The following is a 21,824-nucleotide window of genomic DNA, read 5'->3' as shown; positions in this document are numbered from 1 at the left end:
CCTCTGGGGATATGAACACAACAAATAGTTGTCCTTCAGCCTTCACTTCTGATTTTTTTTCCACAGTAAGAGGATGATAAAGAACAAGTTAAAGAAGAGATCTTTGCCAGCAGAGAATTTAAAGTGTTAAGAAGGCAACCTTAGCTTGCTTCCTCCCTAAATTGACCCCTGTGAAATAATCTCAAAATATTCAGAGCCTCAGTCTCCTACTAGAAGGGAGGTGTGCAGAACCAAAAGAAAAAGAAGAACCCTCTTCTTGGATAACATTTGACAGGAGGGTACAACAAAAGGGGATTCGATAATAAAGGGAGAACGTCTTCCTATGTGGCCTGATCATCGTTGTTGTTAGTTGCAAAGTCACGTCCAACCCATCGCAGCCTCCTGGACAGGCCTTCCTGCCCTCCACCATCCCCCAGAGTCCCCTCAAGCTCACACCAATCTGATCATCATATCTGGGTTCAAAATGAACTCTGTACCTTTATTCTTTAAGAGCCTGTTTTCAGGGTCCTATGAAATCAAAAACTCATTCAAATAATGTTTACCCTCTGACAGCTTCAGCTAAAACATCATCCCAATGTAACTCACATAAAATCAGTAGAACAGCCTGGTCCCATGCTACAGGTTTGTTCTTGCAAGACTGTTCCTGAATTTTGCACTTCAGAATCTGCTTTTAATTTTCATCCTACCTGAATTTTCAGATCGGGTTTTAGGAAACTATAGCGTAATATAAGTTAGATGAATGGAAACCAAGAAAAGGACCTGCTTGGTGGTGGCTCCACATCTGCAGAGCACTCTTCCCCAGGAAATATATATGGGACCATCATTATTAACCTTCAAAACACTTTTGTTTTGACCTTTTAAAATTAACTGCTGCATTTTGATATGCCTTGTTTAAGGGCTGTAGTATGTTTTAATCTTTGTATATAACATTGTAAAGTGTTTCAATTCTTGTCTCAACAGCCATGTGAAGACAATGTGATCAGAAAGATAGTTTTAAGAATTCTATAAATAAATAAATGTACATATAAATACTACATCATTTCATGGATAATTCGTAGCTAATGTTCCCCCCTGTATAACAGGGAGGCTGCATAGCTCAGCAATAAAATCTTTGCAAAGGTCCCAACTCCACTTCTGGCATCCTTGGTTAAATAATCTGAGGAGGCAGAACTGGCAAGAATTGCCATCTGGCAGTTGGACAGTTTATAAATTTAATTAATAAATAAAACAATAGAAAGCAAAGTAAGCCCTATCGTGCCTGAAGTGTGCTCACCCTGGGGTATACAGTAGTGGGTTGGATGTACTGTCAGTGCAAGGCAGTTTCATATGCTCAGCTAATTTTGTACTTTTATTCATACTTGGTTTACAGCCATGAAACCCGCTCTGTCTATATTTACATTTTCTAAAATATATACTATGGCAGGAAGGACATTTATAGATCTTGTTTTATTTGGCTAGTGCACATTTTTATAAACAAACACATTAGGAAGAATTTAGCTTGGTGCCTAGTGGTGCCTGCATCATTTGGCCTTCAGCAAATTTCTCATGGAAATGAATGGCAGCATTGAGTAAAAATACAGTATTCACCACTTGGTTATTAGACTCTGAAAATGTTGCTCAAGGGGAGGCTTCCTTTCAGATTAATGCTTTAATGTGCTTTTTGACATGGGGTGGTGGAACATCCAGGGAGTAGAAATTAATCAGGAAGTAATGCAATCTCTTTGAAACAGTGTACATGATCAACAAATTGAGTTCTCAAATGTCAACAAGTACATTTAAATGTAATATTTGCCAAACCAGTGGGGGAAAGCAAAAAACAACCCCTAACAACCTGGCTGGATCAGTAACAAGAGCTACCCCCTTTGTATTGCCTGATTTGCTATATAATATTCACGCAAGCTTTATTGGAAAAGACCATAAATTTGAAAAATAGCAAGATTAAGCAGAGCTGCAATACTAAAGCAAGGAGCTGGAAGCTTTTTCCTGTTTTATTTTGCAGGGGCAGCACTTTAGAGAGAGGCCATTTATAAGAAAGAGAACAGTAGTTATGTTAACATGGTAATTAATCAAGTTGGAAGGAAAGAGGAAACAAGTTGCGAATTGACTTCTGCAGTAATAAAAAGGAATACTGAATGATACTCTGTAAATTGGCAAGGGGCCGGTAAACAGTCCCTCACTGTGTCTTTGGAATTTTGTGTGCACTGAATCAGCTCTTGCTTGGACACCCCAATCTGGCAAGAGAGTCGTGCATGCAAAAGCTTTCTCTTACATATTGATTCCTTTACTGGATGAGGGACCGCACAGAGATGTATATACAGATCTGCATATAGATCTGCATGTACTTCATCACTGGGGTATGATGTACATCCTGCAGGGAACTCTGCATCCATCCATGCAGCATGGGTATGGGAACAGGGATGCTCATTTTAATCTGATAGAAAGTGCTTTCCCAACTGCTCACATAGGTCACTAGAACATGTGGCCACGCTGCATTTTCTAAATTAAATTGGTCGATCAGTTGAAGTATGGCTATGTCAACAGTATACCATCCCAAACATGCAACCGCTGTCTGGTTCTACCGAGTTCATACACTGCATGGATAAAATAACAGTGCATCTGTCTGCTGGATGGATTTATGACATAGAAAGTCCTTCTAATACATAATTCACTCCTAATTCTAGTATAGAATTACACAGTAGGAAGACATTTTAGCATCCTCTAGGTTAGTGGATCATTGCTGTGGTACTGTAAAAGATAGCTACCCAAGCCTTTCTATGTCTTTGTAGTTTTTCTGCTGTAGCTTTGCAAATAGACTCTCCAGTGAGAATCTTGCACTTCCTTCCTGAGAAATGGAAAGGGAGTACTGCAGTACACTTCAGCAAACAGAAGCAGTACACCCTGTGGCTACATAGCAGGGAAAACAAAGTCCTTATAATTTCCTTTGTTCTAGCCTAGACACTAGAGATAATTCTTTCTACTGGGTTTGAAAGGTGGATTGGTGAGTTCATTTTTCCTTCAGCACAGTTGGAATATAGAGTGTAGAATGCAGGGAAGAAGGGAGTCTTCCCTTCATGATTGTTTGACTGAAGCTTCAGTTAGACATGCTGAGGTATTCATAATAGAGCAGTGGAGATTTTATCTGTAAAGATGTTTGGGACTGCTTCAGTAATTAGGGCGTCAAAATTGGTCACTTCCACATGATCTAGAAGGGTGGATTTTGGTGTGCTTATTGTCTAAGAATCCTTCTTGTGAGAAAAACATTGTTAGACCAGAAATTCTACATTTCTGCCTCAAATGAGGAGAGCATTGATGCAACAGAAACTATCAGGAAATAAGTGGTGTTGCTCATTTCCTTACATGTAGATCACGTGAACTTGCAAAAGGGAGCTTGCTCTCAGGATCTGTTAGTTCTTGTGATGTTGGTGTCCATTCCACCACCAGAATTAGTGAACATGTAGTGCCAGTTCAGGATACTGCTCATAAGTCTGCCCCACATTTATTCCACATCACTATGGGCATGAACATTAAAATCTGACCTTTCAAAACAAGAGTCATTTCCCCAAAAGTTATGTAGTGCCATCCATTGAGAATGCTTTAAAAAAACAACCCCTAGCTGCAGTTAGCAGTTGCTAGATAAAAGAAAAATTGGAAATACGCACATCTTTCTCACATACAAAATGCCGTGTATTCCAAAATGGTTAAGATGATTTAGTATTAGCTAGAAAGTGGAATTTTTGTGGACTCGTAGCCTCAGGTATGTCAATGACTAAAAGGGCTTTAAGTTGAGATGTCAAAACTGATTATGAGAACTATCTCAGGAATAGAGAGCAACACTACAACATTATAGTATCAGTACACTCCATGTATGAAAAGTAAGAGAAACGTGAGCACTATTTTTCATATGAGTGGCATTTTGGGTTTTCAGGACATGTGTACTTTTGAATGCTGTGGTTCTCAAAAATATAAAATCTATTGCTCTCTACAAATGTATAGATCAGTAGTACACAGAAGATAGATCAGCATTCATTGCTAGATCTCTGCAGTCTACCCGTAAGGTGTGATTTCTAAATGCTTAACAAGAGCAACAAGAAACTTAAAGGCTGGCTGGCATGCTTACTTGCTTGCTTTCTTCTGTATGAAGCTACTGAGAGTAAAGGTTTTGTTGGGGAGGGACACAGGATTTTGTGTATGTGAAAGAACTGTGAGCTCAGTTCTGCTACTGAGAGCAATTTCTTGGGTGAGTAAATTCTTAGAAACACCTTGTTTTTTAATTCTAAGACTGTGTTGCTCACACACCCCAACCAGTAGGTCAGTGGACCCCAGGGTTCTATTAAAAAGAAGAAAAAAGAAAAACCAGATTAGATCCCACAAACCTGAACTCTGCTCAACACTGCCTTAGATTACACTGGACACAATGGAACAGAAGATAAGCTTTTTGGAGTAACATTGATTTTTAGGGGGGAAGATTTAAGCACATGCATAACTTTCCAATTGAAAGTGCTTAACTTTATTTGGATTGAACCTATATTGTTAAAGATAAAGTATTCTGTCAATATTACCTTCACACAGAACCAAAGGAAATAGTTTTCCACTGGTCCTAAATGTGCTAACTCCTTTAAAGAACTGACAGTCTTATCTGTGAATCCTCAAAAGGTTTTATCTGGAGGCAGAATAACAGGTGGAACTAGGGAAGATGCATAGATTTCCATAAACATTGAGTCTGAACATCTGCTTCACTGAAAAATTCATCTCATTTATGAAGAAATTAGGATATAAATCACTTGGTAACTGTCAGGAAAGTCCTCAAAGTATTCTGTAGGCATGTTCCAAACTGAAGTTAATGGGACTTACATCTGCAAACAGCTCTGAAAATTAAGGGGTGTGACTGCTCTGTACATTAAATACTTCCATGTTTTGTACAGTTCCAGTTACTGCTAATCATACATTTGCTGTCATTTGCTGTATTGCAATCTAAAGGGATTGCAATATATGCAGCATTAATCCCCAATATGTGTATTTGCAGCTATTTTAAGGAAATATGTTTGCAAGGTGCCATTTTCAGTCTTATGTATTAAAATGCCTTGATTTACACAATCAAGAGTGACCATGTACTCCTCCTTGTCCAGATGGCTGGAGCTTTTTCTTGGGGGGGGGGGTTCTTGCTTGTGGGGTCTTTCCTGCTTTGTTCATTTCCTTCTGAGGACAATGTGCAAGATAGATGGGATGCTTCCCATTAATGTTATCACTTGGTAGAGGAAGGCGATTCCTGTCAGTAGAATTAACAGTCTAGGAGTTTGCTGCTACAGTTGCTTTTTGGGATACATAGTTCCTGGACTCTTCAGAATGGCCGAACTTGGTGTGAGCACTGGAATCCTCTCTGTGTGGCTTGTAGGGTTCAAGGCAGCTAGTTCATCGTGCCTCTTATACACAAAACCTTTGGCGGAGGATCATTATTAGAGTCACCTTTGAAAATCCCTTTATGCTATGAATGGGGCAGCTCTGGCCCTCTAGACACTGTGGGGGTACAATGCCATTGCTGCTGGCCAGGAGTCCCACTGCCTGGGGCTCATGGGGTTACAGTCAAGTAGTACCTGCAGGACACAAAGTTGCCCACTCCTGTTCTACAGGTCGAACACTTCCTGCTTGTGCAATGCCCAATCTGTTTTTGTTTTGTTCCCCAGCCATGCTCAGCACATTTAAGGTGCACTCCTGTCACCCCAGCCTTGGCGCACAGAAGCCTCTTATCTCAGAATATTCTGTGCATCCCATGTGCTGAACAAGGCATGGTAGCAGCCATCTCCATGTTCACCACCACAACTTGTACCCTGTCACCCTGATTTTTATTTAGCCAGTCATTTTTGGCTGCCTGGTTAAAGCACCAGGAATGGGAAGCCTAAGGAGGCTGGGATACTGATGGGACTGATTCAGGTCTTCAGCCCCAGGCTCTTTCCTCCTGTCTCCCTGGAACATCTTTTTTTCTATCCTTCAGTGCATACAGTGATTTCAGGGAAAGCAGCCAACTGCAAGTGCATGCTGGGCATAGCATCAGCCTTTGGAATGCCAGCTCCTAGATCACAGGACCTCAGGGGCTGGACTTCAAGTAATCCTACATCTCCCCCTGCCCGCAGACAATTTGGGGAGATGATAAGACTGTGTCCTTAGTGTACAATTCTATGTTTGTTTAGAGGTTGAGGTATGCTGAGGGGTTGTAGGATTTTGTTCTGTCTAAACATGCACTGGCTTTTGCCCTTATAGTATGAAGACCAGTAGATGTGACCTCATCCCACAGTACAATCTGTGTTTTTTTTCTCCCCGTCCCCCTTTTTATTTTTTTCAACAGAACTTAAATACAAACAGTTGAGATACAATACATATCAAAATATATCAATAATATTAGCATCTACAACCCTTCCATCAGTACTGCTTTTACAAAATCTTCCCATATTTCATTATATTTATTTACTTTTTTATCCCCTTTTTAATTTTTATTTCTGTTGTCAATTTATCTTTAACAATCATATCCCATATTTCATTATACCATTCATTCCTTTGTATAACCCAATTCTGTTTCCAATATTTAACCATTACTAACCTGGCTGCCATTATCAGATTTAGGATCAATTCTTTCTTAACTTCATTTATATCTTGTTTTTCAATCAGCAGCAATAATGCAATTATGGGTGACATTTCTAGATTTATATCTAGAATTTCTCTAATTTCATTAAACAACATAATCCATATCTTTTGTATATTGTCACAATCCCACCACATATGTTTGTAAGTCTTATAAAACTCTTACCCAGAGAAGAGAAGGGAAGGCAAAATCTGGCTCTGGGTTTTCCAACAACAAAGAGTATGACTTTGCCTTCTTCTCTGCAACTCTGCTTTCAGAGAGGACTAGAGGTCACTGTTGCTGAGGAGGACAGGCAAGGTGGTGAGATACCGAGCCTAGTCCAGGCCTCGCCTCACCTCCTCGCGTCCTCCTTATCTGCAGTCCACTCTAGTAGGCATTGAGCCCTTTTTCCAATGTAGGCAGTTATAGCTCTGTTTTCACATGTGACATTTCAGAATCCATCCTGTGGTGTCTTGGTAACTGCTTATTGAAGACAGCCTAGTTTAAGGCATTCTGCATAACATTTGCCTTCCAGAAACAAATAGGCATGTAATTACTCTGTAATCACATAGTAATTAGTGTCTACTATGCCTATATTGCATAATTATATGCCCTGCAAATTACATGGAAATTATACTTGGATTTAGTATGCGTTTCTGCACACTGTGTTGTAGACAAAATAAACTTGGGGCTTAATATATAATTATAACTGCAGTGATGTTGAAGTTGTATAGAATGTTACAGCTATCTTTTGCCAATTACAGCTTTTTGCTATGGTTTGGAGAACTACAACCCTCAAAGTCCCATGGTGGCACTACCAGCAGCTAAGGCAAATAACACAGCCTTTTAGTGTAAGTTTATACTCATGAGGAGCCCACTGCAGCAAGCCTTGAGCTCACTCACAATTCATTCCGCATGTAGAACTCCTAGGACCAAGCCCCATTCCTTGGAGGAACCCAGGGAAGCTCTGCAGGCCAGATGCACAGCCGGAAGCACCACATTCCTTCCCTAATATGAACCAGAGAATATGTGAAATGCTGGCTGTTTTAGGGATGGGGTAGATGAATCACACGTGGGACTACACTCATGTATTATTATTGCTACTACTGTGCTTACATTGCGTTCATACCTCACCTCTTCTTCATCTTGTGAAGTACCCACGTGGTTTACATAGTTCTATTTTATCCTTTCAACAACAGCCCTGCGAGGTTGGTTGGACTGAGATTCTGTGATTGGCTCACATTTACCCAGTGAGCTGCATGGCTGAGTGGGGAATGCAACCTGGATCCCCAGTCCAGCGCTCAGACTACCCCTCCACACTATACTGGCTCTCTAATTGCAAATAAACATGGGGATTTATGCACGTTATTTGCATTGAAACACATCACAGGCCAGCATACAAGCCCAGGGCTTCACTTTGCTTCCCACTGTAAGTATATCCTAGGTGCTACATCAGTTGGTAAATTGCTCTAGGATCCTTACCTATGAACTTGCATGTTCCTGTTTTATAGTTTATGCTGTTACAATCTGTTTCTGAATCCAAAGGTTTCTTGAGTTGACAAATGTCTCTGTCCTTGGTATCTCAGGAAAATGTTGATGTAACAGGAATGACCCTGCTTCTTGTTTTCCTTTTGTATACAGCAGATCCTGCCATTTCAAAGGGGAACAACTGTCTGGATGCAGCGAAAGCCTGTAACCTAAATGATACCTGCAAGAAATTGCGATCAGCTTACATAACTCCCTGTACCAGCAGTGTGTCAAATGAAGTCTGCAATAAGCGGAAGTGTCATAAGGCCCTAAGGCAGTTTTTTGACAAAGTTCCCCCGAAGCACAGTTATGGGATGCTCTTCTGCTCCTGCCGAGACGTTGCATGTACAGAGAGGAGAAGACAGACTATTGTTCCTGTGTGTTCATATGAGGACAGGGAGAAACCAAATTGCCTGAATTTACAAGATACTTGCAAGACAAATTACATCTGCAGGTAAGATAGCACATTGCAGTGGGGTGATTAATGAGGCAGTAGGGGGAACCTTTGGAATTGTCTGAAATTGCCAAGGCTGGGAAGTAGAACTTTTGCCAGAGAACAGGAAAGGAACCTGACATTTTTTAGCAAAAAATAAAAGTAACTGGCTAAACCTACATGTTGCTGGAATAGCTAATTTCCCGGAGAACCTTGAAAAAGAACTTAGAAAAAATATGTATGTATGGAAGAACTATTTTCTCAGGGGAAAATTCTGCTGGTAATTTTCCCTGGCAGATAATTGTGAATTAACACTTAATCAGAACCATATTTTTGGCTCAATGAAAGAATAATTGGTCCTGCTGCTAGATAGTTACAATTGTGTATAGTTTTCTGAATAGCTTGCCATTGCTTGTGAGTGAGCTGAGCCACCATCTTGATTCCAGCCCAGTTGCTGAAGGCAGGGAGAGAGTTATTTATCAGGTTAAAATGAGAAAGAGATCGATTTCAAGGAAGTCATAGGAATGGCGCACTAAGCATCAATCAGGTATAGTTTAACGATCTAGAAAAACTTGCTGTTTATTGCCAATAAACTCGTGAACAATATTCAAACCCTGTCATTCATGTTTCTCTTGCATCCAAAATTCTCTTACCCCACCCCTGACCTATGCTAGACCTGTCTACACTGGCCTTAAAAGTACGCATAGTATAGTGAACCCCTCCAAAGAGCCAAGCCCTCTGGATCTGCCCCATTTATGTATGACTAACTCTAAAAGACCTTTCTAAGACAAAGAACAGCTGCATATCCTCTAGGATTACAATTGATCTGTGCTCAGTTGTTGCTTGTCTCTGATGCAAGCCCATTTACATTTATTTTGCTTATTATTTATTAGCACATGTATAGTATCATAATAATATTGCATTTATAGCCCACCTTTTTTCCTCTTAAATCAGTTCAAGGAAACTTACATGATTTTCCTCTTCTCCATTTAAGCCTCACATTAAACCCTATAATAGTAGGTTAGACTGAGTGCCGGTGACTGTCGGAAAGTCACCCAGTGAGCTTCAGGGCCAAGCGGGACTAGAACTTTGATCTCCGGAGTCCCAGTCCAACATTCTAATCACTAGGCCACACTGGCTTTCATTTCATTATATTTTGTTACAGAAGCGTATGTGTGAGGTTTGTATCCCCTGCCCCTGGGCCCTTCTGCAGTCTTCATGTTCAGGGCCCTGGCTCCCTCACAAGGATTGAATGCAATGTGCAATGGAACAGTTCAACATGCAGAGCGGAGTGTCAAATTTTGTGCCTTCTTTAGATGTTGTTGGACTGCTCCTCCCATCAGCCCTAATCAGTGTGGCCAATGGTGGGGGAAGAGGGGAGCTGAAGTTCAGCAACATTGGAAGGACCACAAGTTTTCCACCCCGATGGCTTGAGGAATTCACTCTTAATGAATTCTGGTACATACTCAACAGATCCTCACATCCTTGATTAATGTGTGGATTAGAGCATCATTCTTTGGGTTACATACTTCTCCAAATATGGCAACTTAATTCCCAGCTTTAGAACATATTAAAATTTCTAAAGTATGCATTTTGAAATAACATAGATTCAAAAATAACATTTTAATGCATATTTTCTTCTTTAAAAATGGCATGTTACTGTAAGCAGTCTGGACTTATAAATGAACACACATGAAGGTGACCTGGCACAGAGAGTAAGTCCATCCCTAAGAAAACAGTAGGCTTCCCATCCCAGTTACGCTGGGTAAAGATCAGTGATTATTAAGCCCAGGTGCCTGGAGCTGCTTATACACAGACATGCATACATGTTGCACATTTGGGCAAGTTGGGTCCTGTGCCACTAGGTGTGGAAACAAGGGGAAAGGCAAATACATGCATTCCTACTGAGCTGCACGTGGAGGGCAGATATTCAACATGAACTCTTGCTTTGTAAAATTTAAAACACAGGTGGATCTGGGAGATTATATTAACAAAAAATCAATCCAGATAAAGACTTTTAACACACCCTACCACTTTTTATAGAGAATTCTGAGTATAAGTAACCTTTTTATCTTAGAAATACAAAGACATGATCGTCAACAGATGACCTGAGAAATCTTTGCCATGTGGACCATGCTTTTGGGATGAACTCCCACAAGCCCTTGTAGTGTAGAATAGATAAAGGGAGTGATGGAACCAGCCAATGTTACAACTAGAGCTGGACTTTGGGGCCTAAATCCATAGGGACCCAGTTGACTATCCAGTGAACAGCAGGTAATGAGGGTACCGGGGTACCTGCAGCAATCTCCATTCTGGTGCTATGATTTCAGTGAATGTAAAATGCAAAATGGCATATGCAATGAGTGTTTTTTAATAGGCTTAAATAGTTGTGTTGTTGCCATTCTAATATACCAGGAATACAGAAGCAATTTTAACACACACAGTGGTGGTTAGAAGGCAGAAAAGCAATGCAATTTGCATGCTTCTCAAAGGAATAATGCGCATAACCATCTCAAAGATCCCCTCCATGACCCTTAAAGATGATGTAGCCGCAGCACTGGAACAGCACAGCACACCAAGTCGCCACAAAATGCATTTTTGCATTGTGGGCAATTTTATGCTTGCAGCACAACTTTTGTGAATGGACTCCTATGCCACCCCCACACACAACTCCTTCCAGAATCCATTCTGTTTTTAGTCATCAGCTGCAGTTAGTAATTTAGTCACTAACTGGCATCCCCTTACTTCATGAATCACTTGAAAGGTCTGCATGTATGGTTCTGCTGATTCACGCAATGCTGGAAGAAAAGGTATGCCCCCAGTTCCTATTTTATTTCTCGCTCTTTCTGCATGTTACTTCCCGAGCAGTAACATTTCTGCCAGAATATCTAGTAGAGTTCCAAGGCATCTTGTGCTTTTGAAAGACAGGAAATGAAGTAGTTAATGAAGATGGTCTTCAGTGTTGGAATCGGCAGCATGAAGTATTTCCTTTAAGTGCCATCATTACTTCTTGTGCTGTCTTCATTCATTTCAGCATCCAACTTTCTTAATGCTATTTCATTTTCTCACTTTTCACTCGTCTTCCCTGACTTTACGCCTTTCGTTCTCCATCATTGCACAACCCAGCTTCTTGGTCAGAAAATGTTATTACTATTTTTGAAAGCGACAGGAGTATGAAAATGGATTTCTTCACAGATTACCGAATGCAGTTCTTTTTCCATTCAAACTTCTTCTCAGAAGATGATACATCTGGCAGCCAGGCTGTTTGGGGAAATTGTCTGAGAGTTGGTTTACACTTGCATGTTCTGCATTTGATTGCTATGGCATTAAGTGTCAACAACTTGCATGTGTGAATGACCCATCCCAGGCCAGATACCACAGCTGGGATTTTAACATTCTCTCATGAAATTACACACATACTACTTTTCAATGAGGCAAATTCAGAAGAGAGGAATAGGTTTGACTTGTAGTCATTCAAGTGTTCCCAAACGGGGGTATATTGCTTTCTGGTTGCAGGGTTACTCATCTTTGGTGCTAACCTGGGCGTTTGCCCTCTCTCTTTAGCAGCTTGGAGCCAGTGGTATCAAACATAGGCTTCCATGCCACTGCTTCATAAATACTCCTAGCTCTCTCTTGCCACGTCTTTCTGTCACAAGCTAGTTCAGCATTCCCAGCCTGGGAATTATGGGAATTTATTTAATTGCAGTTCACCACATCTGGAGCGTACAAAGCTGAGGAAGGCTGAATCAGATAGTACTTGCATTGCACAACATGTAGGAGAAAAGTTGGAGCTGCTGGACTATGTATTATTTTTCCCCATGGACACTGAGGAGAGAGTCTTGATCTTAAACATCTGTCAGGCCTAGTTGCATAGATAGTTGTGTTGTAGCAAGAGAAAAGAGCAGCAACAATGAAGGCTATTTCTGTACTGGCATCAAGAGTGAACTTAATTGTAAGCACAGCTGCAAAAAACCACCACTAGTGCCCTTTCAGTTATGTTGGGAACCTGTAGCTAATTGTGTGTGTGGCTTCTATGAGCCAGTCCACTGGTGATTATCAAAATGAAATCAAGCTGTGCTATCACAGTGAAAAGTGAGAAAATCAGGTTGGTTCCTGAATGGATACTCTTTATTTTAGTGGAATTGCTCTGCAAATGTAGAGGATTTACTCCAGAGAAAACATCATGACTTGGCATGGAACTAAATGCCATGCTCAAAATGGAGCAAATAGGGAGCCCCAACTGTCTCCTGATTCTTTTGGTTATACTTACCTATTTGGGAATGGATATATAATCTGAGTGTCTATTACAGTTTTTGATAACTTCCAGAAATCCTGAAGGTACATGCACTTCTTAACTCTACATTTCAAGTTCCTGTTAACAAATAATTGATACTGGAGGAGATGCATAATGTAATGATCCCATGACACTGGCAAGTTTGCCCAAATGTCACAGGGAAAGATAGAAGAAGCTGGCAAAACCCTGACTTTTTTGTCATCCTAGCCAGTAGGAATGTATGTTGATGAAAGAAACCATTGGCCTTCTAAGCTGCTTCCCATATTCCTTGCAAAAATGCATTCACCCAGTTCTGCAAGGTGGAATGCTTTTCTTTAATTTACTAACAAGTAGCTGTCGCCACTCCCTCCAGGAGGCTCAAGTTTAGTCACGGGACAGTAATCTCTGGGTGGTAGAGAAAGAAAGATGCCTGTAGAGAGAACCTACCAATCAGATGGACTCAGGTGGGCTTCTGGTCAGTCATGTGAGCAGGAGCTCGCCTAATTAACTTTGTCTCATGGATAGCAACTTTGTCTCATGGTGATTTCTCATCTCTCCCTGTTAGTCTAAACTTGTGTATTTGGGTGGATGCTTAAAACATAATAGATGGGATGGGAGAGGCACTGTAGTCATATTCTGTCTTGGCCCCTTCTTTTCAGAGTGTCCTCATTCCTGATTCCTATAGTTTGTTTATTTGTTTGTTTATTGTTTGAAGGCTTTTTAATCCTGTTCTTCAACCAAAAGACCATCCGGGAGTGGCTCACAAAGGTCTTTCATAAGAGAATCCCTGCCCCTGTGGCTTGTGCTTTAAAAGACACAACACAAAAGAAAGGGAATGAGAAAAGCGCAGCCAGCTGCCCATCCCTTTCACAGCCAGATGGAATGAAAGACGGTTCAAGCAGAAGAGGCTCCCAAAGTTGCTGGTCTCTCACCCTCCCTGGCTACTCTTCTTCCCTCCTCTGCCCCCGAGGCAGTTGACAGGAGGACCAACTTGATGGTCCTGGCTGCTCAACACTCCTGCTGGTGGCAGTGCTTCACTCCCTCTGTTTTGTCTCGATGTAGTAGCTTCATCTGGCCCTACCAAATACCATTTTCCACCTCTGCGAGGAGGCTGGGAAAGACGTTTCTAGTGTCCCAGTGCTGTGATCTAAAAATGCTAAGCCCATTCAGTACTTGCGGGGGCTAAATGAAAATAATTATATGCAGTGGCCCCAAGACACTTCTTTTGGACATTGAGAGTTTTGTTTAATTTTGTTTTCAAATTGGACAAAATAAATCAACAGAATGATGCTCAGAAACATGTTTGGTAACTACTCTGATCCCTAGTCCTTTGGAAAGATCATTATCAAGTTATATGCCACACATATTAAAACAATAAATAGAACAGTTTACACTTGGGATATATAAATGCCGATTTCCAAGGTCCTGGAGTTCTTTCTTTTGCTCTGTATGCTCTTTCAGTGTCTATTAAAAAAATGCACCTGTAATGCTGATGTGCAGACTGTATACTAGCTGATCCTTGGTTAAAATTGCAGTGTGGGTACAGGGTTCTATTCTAACATAAGTGAAAAATGAATTCTTGACACCACTACCAATGGGGGATTTGACAAATTCATCAAAGATAAGCTAACCATAGCTCTTATCCATGGTGGCTATTTCTGGAGAAGATAAGCAAGAGGGTGACTGACCTCCATGAGCTAGAGTGGTGTAGTGGTTAGGGTGTTAGACAGGGAGTCAGGAGATGTGGGTTCTTGTACCCACTAAGGCACGAAGCTGGGTAACTTTAGGCCAATCATGGACTCATTCTGACCTATATCATAGGGATGTTGTAAGGATAAAATGAAGAGGAGGAAAACCTTGTAAGCTGCCTTATGTTTCTTGGAAGAGGAAGAAAGGTGGAATACTATCATCATCATCATCATCAGTTGTCCTACTTGTGGAATTCCAGTGGGAATATGGTTGAATTGAGAGAGCTTTTGGTGTGATCTAGCATGGCTCTTCTTGTGATCTTAGAGACATTATAAAAGAGCCTACTAATTGGAGCAGCTAGTCCAAGGTCCTGAAGTCCAGGGAACACCAAAAAGACCCAGAGAGTGGTAGATGATGAAAGCAGTGGCAAACCTATCTGGTGTCAACACTGGGCTGACACAGACATTGCAAGACTGACTGCCACTGACAGCACTTGCTGCAGCATCCTTTCTTCTTAGTTTTCAAAATGTTGTATGATCGGGGTGACTGGGCATGCATATGTTTACAGAAGGTCATTTTATATTTTTTCCCATCTAAATTTTTTATCCTTTTCTTCAAGACAATGGTGCTTATTCCCAAGTATGCGGGGCAGCAGAAGCAACATCCATGTTAATGCTATAGTCATGATGGGGATTTAGGAGTATGTCTTATTTATTAGGGTTGGCAAAAGGTGGTTTGTTGGGGGAAGTTGTATGTGTGCTCTGAAGCTATCAGGGATATAGAAGGAAATGAAGAAGCAGAAGTGGAGCGGTGGCTGGGGGGAAAGAGAAATGTTAGTTGTGTGCTGCATGGATGACATAATGCATACAACCATCTAACATGAATGGAGTTGAAAGACCATTAAGCCCCCTGAGAATGTTAAAACAAGCCTTTATTAGGGCAAAGAGCACTGATAGAAAAAAGCATAATAAAACCTAAGATACAGCAAGAAAAGTCAACTAGATTGATAGTACTCCTCGCTTCTAATGACTTCACTGAACTCAAACGTTTAGCTGCTGCTGCCACATGCTGCTGAGTTTCATGGTGGCAGCAGTGAAACCATTGCTAGGGAAGTCCAAAGTCCCACTTGAGGGTGTTTTGGGTCTCCTTTGTGGTTTGCCATTGTAAACCCAAGGCAAAGCATCATCCCCCACTTCCCAGTACCCTGCAGAATGTGGGGCACCTTGTAAAGTACAGGCTATGGTGGACAAATTACCCCAGGAGCCTCCAGTTTGCCTACTGTGCTGTAAACTGATTTGTGTTGGGATGACCACAAGAATGTACATTTAGGACATTCAGAATCCAAGGACTGCATTTGAACTGGCAGTTGGTCAGTGAATGGCAAAGCATTCCTCTGACCAGGGGCTGTGAAAAGTACCTGAAATACCCTGGTGCCCAGCAGACCAAAATCTTTCCTCCTTATATCACGAGCTCATCTACATAGGCATGAGGCCTGCATGTGGAATAGGTAGCATTTCTGAAAATATTTCTTCAATTTAAGAATTTCAGCTCTGGATTTCTACTCACCCTGGATTTCAGCTCACCTGCCCAGCAATCTCTTTCCATTATTTCAGGTCCTTATGACTACACTGCTAGACATTGTTGGTGCCAATGTGTCTTGTGACTGTTGGGTCCTGTCTACACTACCTACTAACTTTCCTGTGCAGCGCATGGTGACTGCACCAGACACATCACTGTGTGGCCAACATCCCAAACCTCTTTCTTAACAACTTAATTACCAACTTGCCTGCTATCAAGATCCTTTCCCAGCCCCACGCATATATTCATTACTGGAACATATTGATTAATCACCTAAAAATGGGTCCCTTATAATAGATATAAGTTTTTCTCCAGTATAATGTTATCCTTCCCTGAGATCCTCATTCTCCTGGGCAGCAGAACTGACAGCATAAGAGTGGGCCCCTTCTGTGCACACATAGATGATGCCCAGAGCAAGGAGAAAGTCATACTTCATTCCCCTTTCCTTTTTCAGGGGCTATCTTATCTTGGAACCACCAAACAGGGATTAGCACATTGTTTCAGTGCCAGCCAGTGGCTAGCTCCCACACCCTTGCTGTTCAGATTTGAATGTTATATTCAAAAGCTGAGTCATTTTCTTTTAAATTTTGCAAGGTTACATCCGTTTTCAAAGGTCTTGTCAGTGGGCAAATGGACTCTTCCACCCTGGCTTTGTTGTTCTCTTGCATGGCTCTTCAGCTGCCTTCCTGATGCCACTTTGCTGGGATTTCCGCAAACACATCTGTGGCTGCCTTGCAAAGGACACTTATCCTCAGCCTTAGGGTTTCTGGAGATGGATTACTGCATGGAATTAGAAGGGCTAGTCTCACTGATTCCAGTTGGCAATCCTAGCCTGAGCCTGATATGCGCTTATATCCTTATATTTGGATCGAGATGATAAGAAATGTGCCATGCTTATGTTCCTATTCCAGTAGTTGATTTTGATTTGGTGAAAATGTTTTGTTACTTGGTTATTTAGTTTCTTTCTACTTGTCTTGTTTTCTGTACCTTCATGAATTATGGAAGCAGTTAAATGACATTACAGATGGAATGTAAATCTAATTATTATTTTTAAATCATACAGAAGAAGCTAGAAATTCAGTATTAATTCATTCTTATAGTGTAATAAAGATTTGAGGAGAATGGGGAATAGAATAAAAGAAAATGACTCAATATCTCTTAAAATAAAAATGTAATTAAAGCATATTCGCATCTTGTCTTCCACAGCTGCTGCGCATATAATGGTCAAAGGGAACAGCTTGGCTGCTGTTTAGTTAGAAGTAGCCAAAAAAGATTTTTTCCTCTTGGCTTCTTTCAGAATCCAGATGTGTTTTTGCACTTAAATAAATAAAACATAGTTCTTAAAGATGAATCTCTGCAGGTACTGTCATTAAGAACATGTTATGTCACATATGCCAACCCCTACTAAATGGGGAAAAAAGCCACCCAAAACTTACTATACTGAAGCAAATTTCAGAGAACAAGATTTAACAGCAGTTTAAAATGCCATGCATTTTATGGAGCTATTTCAAACCATCATATGCACATTTTCTTTTTAAGTTTCATTGGCATGGGTCTGTTTCAGACACAAAGAGCAAACAGGTGCACCATGTGAATTGGAAAATCTGCCATGAAAAACACAAAGAACTTTATCCAAAATCATGAGCAGACAACTTTTATTCCATTTACATGCACATCTCAAATAGTAGATACTCATTCGGATACTGTTCTTACATGTTTTGGGCATATGTAGTCCTTCCAATGGACAATTGTTCCTAAGTGACATGGCCTTGTCTATAACATACATACCAATCCACACTGGGTAGGTATACAAAAGCCAATGTATCCTGTGCAAGCTGGGATGTGCTCTCTGAGTTTCAGTGTAAGTGTATTTTCCAAATTAAGTAAGTATTGAGGAAATTCCATATGCAAATGTTCCCGTTTTTTATGGTAATGCAGAAACCCTTGTGGATTATGGCCTTGGCCTCACAAAGCATATTCTAGCATGCTATGTGTAAAGTCTGGTCCCGTGCTGGCAAAATGTATTGGACCTTGAGCCAATAATAGTAAAGTTCTGGTCTCCTGCTGTTCTACTGTATCTGATCTACAGAGTCTGTTCTACTATGAATTATGTTCAAAATCATAACGTGTTGTTCAGCTGCACACATAGACAAAGGAATCTATTGAAACGTGCATATTGAGCCAGTGCAGCTCTGTAAATTGAATGCTGGTTTGAACCTGAATTAAAATTTGAGCTCAAACAAGTGACACATCAAACTCATATTAAACACAGTTCCTGATGATCAAAATGCGAATTATAGTGACCTACCACATAACATGCAAGGGCAAGCAGGATAAAGACTTTAAAGCACTTGGAACATTATAAGGGCTACATAAATGATTAATAGTATATATCAAAGAAGAGATTAGTGAAGCATGATACCGCTTTTGCCAACTATAATGTTCATGTATATTTTGAAACATTTAGAAAACATTATTTATTCAGTACTGAGCCTATTACATTTCATTCCACAATTTATGAATAAATCTACAAATGTGTACTGCAGGTTCCTTATTGAAAATGTGAGCTTTCATGTGTGAAGCTCTTTCATTACCTATTTTTCAGATCCTCACACTTTCAAGTTATTGGAGCATTTATTGTGCGAAAGAATGCAGGGTCAGGCCAAGAGGTTTTGCTGTAGAATGTTCTCTTTCATGTAGCTGCACTTGATCTTAGAGATGTGGTTTTTTTCATGTGTGACACAGATTTAGTGACTGTTTCCTTTATGCAACTACAGAAAAAGCAGTAGAACCTGGTAGTTGGCCATGTATGTATGTTTCTAGGTATGTTTGATATGAATTTGTCATGTGAACAGTGACAAATTGGCAGCCAGGGGAAAAAAGCTCTTTGAGTGATGCCACCAAGCAGCTGATGTGGGTATCAGCCAGGAAATGCTCTTACACATTTCCAAAACTAAGGGCAAAAGCATTATCTGAAAGAGAGCACAAGCACGATCATTTATATGTTTATAATAATTTTTCTTATTTACATGGAAAGAAATTTAGATATCTCTCACCATGGCAAAGCATATTTCTCCGGAGGAGAAAAGATTGTGGCCAGGTGACTTGTGCGTCAAGTGCTGAGGGTCAGCTTATCTCTTTGCATATAGTTCTTCATCTTTAAACAGACATGGATTAGAGGTTCAGTGAGCCTCACACATGAGAAGTATCTCTTGAGTTGTATTCCACAGGTCTAATTTAGGAGCTTAAAAAGTAGAGTAGATACAGTTTCTGTAGCCTAGAATCACTCTATGAATAGCCCATGTCTTGTGGTTACATGTTGCTGTTACTGCAGACAAGGTGTCCACTTACACATCACCTGAAAAAGGAGTGAATGCTTCATCCCGTAAGAGGTTTGATGCCTGCTAACATAGTATAGATAAGTCCAAGTTTAGAAATTATTACTTTTCTTTAAGTAGCATTACTGTACTTCTCACCACAGTGGAAATGGCACCCGCAACACCAGACCTATGGAATAGGAGATCATTGTGTGGATGTGCACTGAAATAAAGCAGAATTTTTTCGTGTTGAGGGCTAAAATTTTGTATAAGTAGAATATTTGATGGGATCAGTTCACACAATCATTGCAATAATTCACATATTCTTTGTAATAGCAATAAAGTACATTAATACATCATACATTTCATGAAGAGTATGACTTTCAGGAAGAACATTTTGTTCTCTTTAACATTGTCTCACCTTAAAAAGGAATCGAATATTCAGATGTTTTAAATTTTATATTTTTGTAATATAATTTAATATGAATATACATAAGGTAATGTAGTAATTATATGTGTATATATCTCTCTCAAGATGTCCCCTACAGAACTTTTCGAGACAGCTTACAATAATTAAATAGAATAGAACAGCCCCACAGCATCCAACCATGATATACTAAAACCCCAATTAAAATCAATTAAACATTAAAATAACAGGAAAATAAAAAGGTTTCTTCCTAATGCTGAAAAGAATATAACATAGGCGCAAGGTGAACCTCTCTGCGAAGCATATTCCATAGTTGGGGCACCTCCGCAGAGAAGGCCCTCCTCCAGGTACTCTCCCTCCTATTCTCCTTCAAGGAGGACTCCCGGAGTAGGGCCTCCGCCTCAGATCTAAATTGGCGGCAGGGCACATAGGGAAGAAGGCGCTCCTTCAGGTATCCCAGACCCAAGCTGTTTAGGGGTTTATAGGTCATAACCAGCACCTTAAATTGGGTCTGGACTTCAGTTGGTAGCCAGCGTAACTAGTAGAAGACCGGCATTATATGTGAAAACCGGCCAGTCCCTGTTAACATCCTGGCAGCTCAATCCTGAACCAATTGAAGTATCTGGAGCATCTTCAAGGGCAGTCCCACGTAGAGTGCATTACAGTTAATAATATAAGCAACCATAATGCTTATCAGTGCTGTATTTTAACAAGACACGATTTTAATAGGAAACATTTCCCTCTCTTCCCTCAGTGTGTGTGCAGTTGCTTACATTTGCTAATACTCTGCTGCAAGTAGGTCGTGAAGATTAAAAGCTTGGCATGATAACATGAAGGAATCCTTTCAAAGGATTGCAAGCAAGAGGACCCAAAATATAATTTCCAACAGTTGCAGATCTCTCTCCATGTTCAGTTGCTCCTCATGTAGCTTAACCTCAAGTTTTAGGGATCACACTATAGATTTTTACAAAACATTTCAGAAAATATGCACTGGTATGTTGCACAGTAATGTAGATGTTTCTTAAAACCAAATCTGTCCAAAATGAATGAACGCAGCAGAACAAAAATAACTGCTCTGTTCACATTGATATTTGGCCATGTTACATCATATGCTGATTATGTCATATAACATTTGCCTTTGCTAGTTCAAACTCAGCTATGCCATCGAAGTGCTGGTTAAACCTTGCTGACCCTTCTGAACCCTGTTTTGGGGAACCCAAATGACATCTGAAATATTTTGCAGCAAAAACATTTGCACTATATGATTGGCTCATTGCATTATTATTGGTTCATTGCAATTTACCTTTCCTGATAAATATGGCAATCTAGACAGCATGCCAGTGGTCAATATCTGGGGTTTATCTTGAGATCAACAGTGTAGCCTATTTCAAACTCTAATTTGTTTACTTGATCAAGTGGTTAAACCCACTGCCACAGAAGCATGCTGAAAGCAAGATAAGGAGACCCTGGTTAATTAGATTCTTCTGTTTCATTGTGGAGTAAGCAAGCATATGAACAGTACTTTGATAATTATCTTCGTGGCGCGGAGCTGAGTAAAGTTCAGAATTCACTGCAAGAACATGGTGATCTAGAGTATTTTGAGACTGTAATCTCAGAGAAGCCCATGATAATTGAGCATGAACACAAGAAGAGCCCTCTAGTCCAGCATTCTGTTGACACAGAGGCCAACCAGTTGCCAATAGCAAGGCATGGGTGCAACAGCACCTTCCTGCCCATGTTTGCCAGCAACTGGTAAACATTGGGCATACTGCTTCTGATACTGGAAGTCGCATACAACCTTTGGAACTAGTGGCCACTCATACAGCCTTCATATAGCCATGAATTGATCCAAAACTCTTTCAAATTGGTGGACATCTCTACATCTTGTGTAGCTGAATCTCAAAGTTTAACTGTGCTCTTGGTAAGGAAGTGCTTCCTGTGATCCATTACGAAGCTCCCATCAACCA

At 40.5% G+C, this 21,824-nt stretch overlaps 1 protein-coding gene across 1 annotated transcript in view; it reads left to right on the top strand.

The window, feature by feature from the left end:
- Positions 1 to 21,824, top strand: part of GFRA1 (GDNF family receptor alpha 1) — a 207,643-nt gene that overhangs the window by 117,641 nt on the left and 68,178 nt on the right. Inside the window, exon 4 of the mRNA XM_044439615.1 lies at positions 8,255 to 8,594. Within this exon, the coding sequence (XP_044295550.1) occupies positions 8,255 to 8,594 (340 nt within the window). The remainder of the gene's footprint in view (positions 1 to 8,254; positions 8,595 to 21,824) is intronic.

Source organism: Varanus komodoensis, unplaced genomic scaffold (assembly GCF_004798865.1).
Source record: "Varanus komodoensis strain SLA01 unplaced genomic scaffold, ASM479886v1 scaffold1, whole genome shotgun sequence".
NCBI lineage: Eukaryota > Metazoa > Chordata > Lepidosauria > Squamata > Varanidae > Varanus > Varanus komodoensis.
This window is presented reverse-complemented; position numbering and strand designations above follow the sequence as displayed.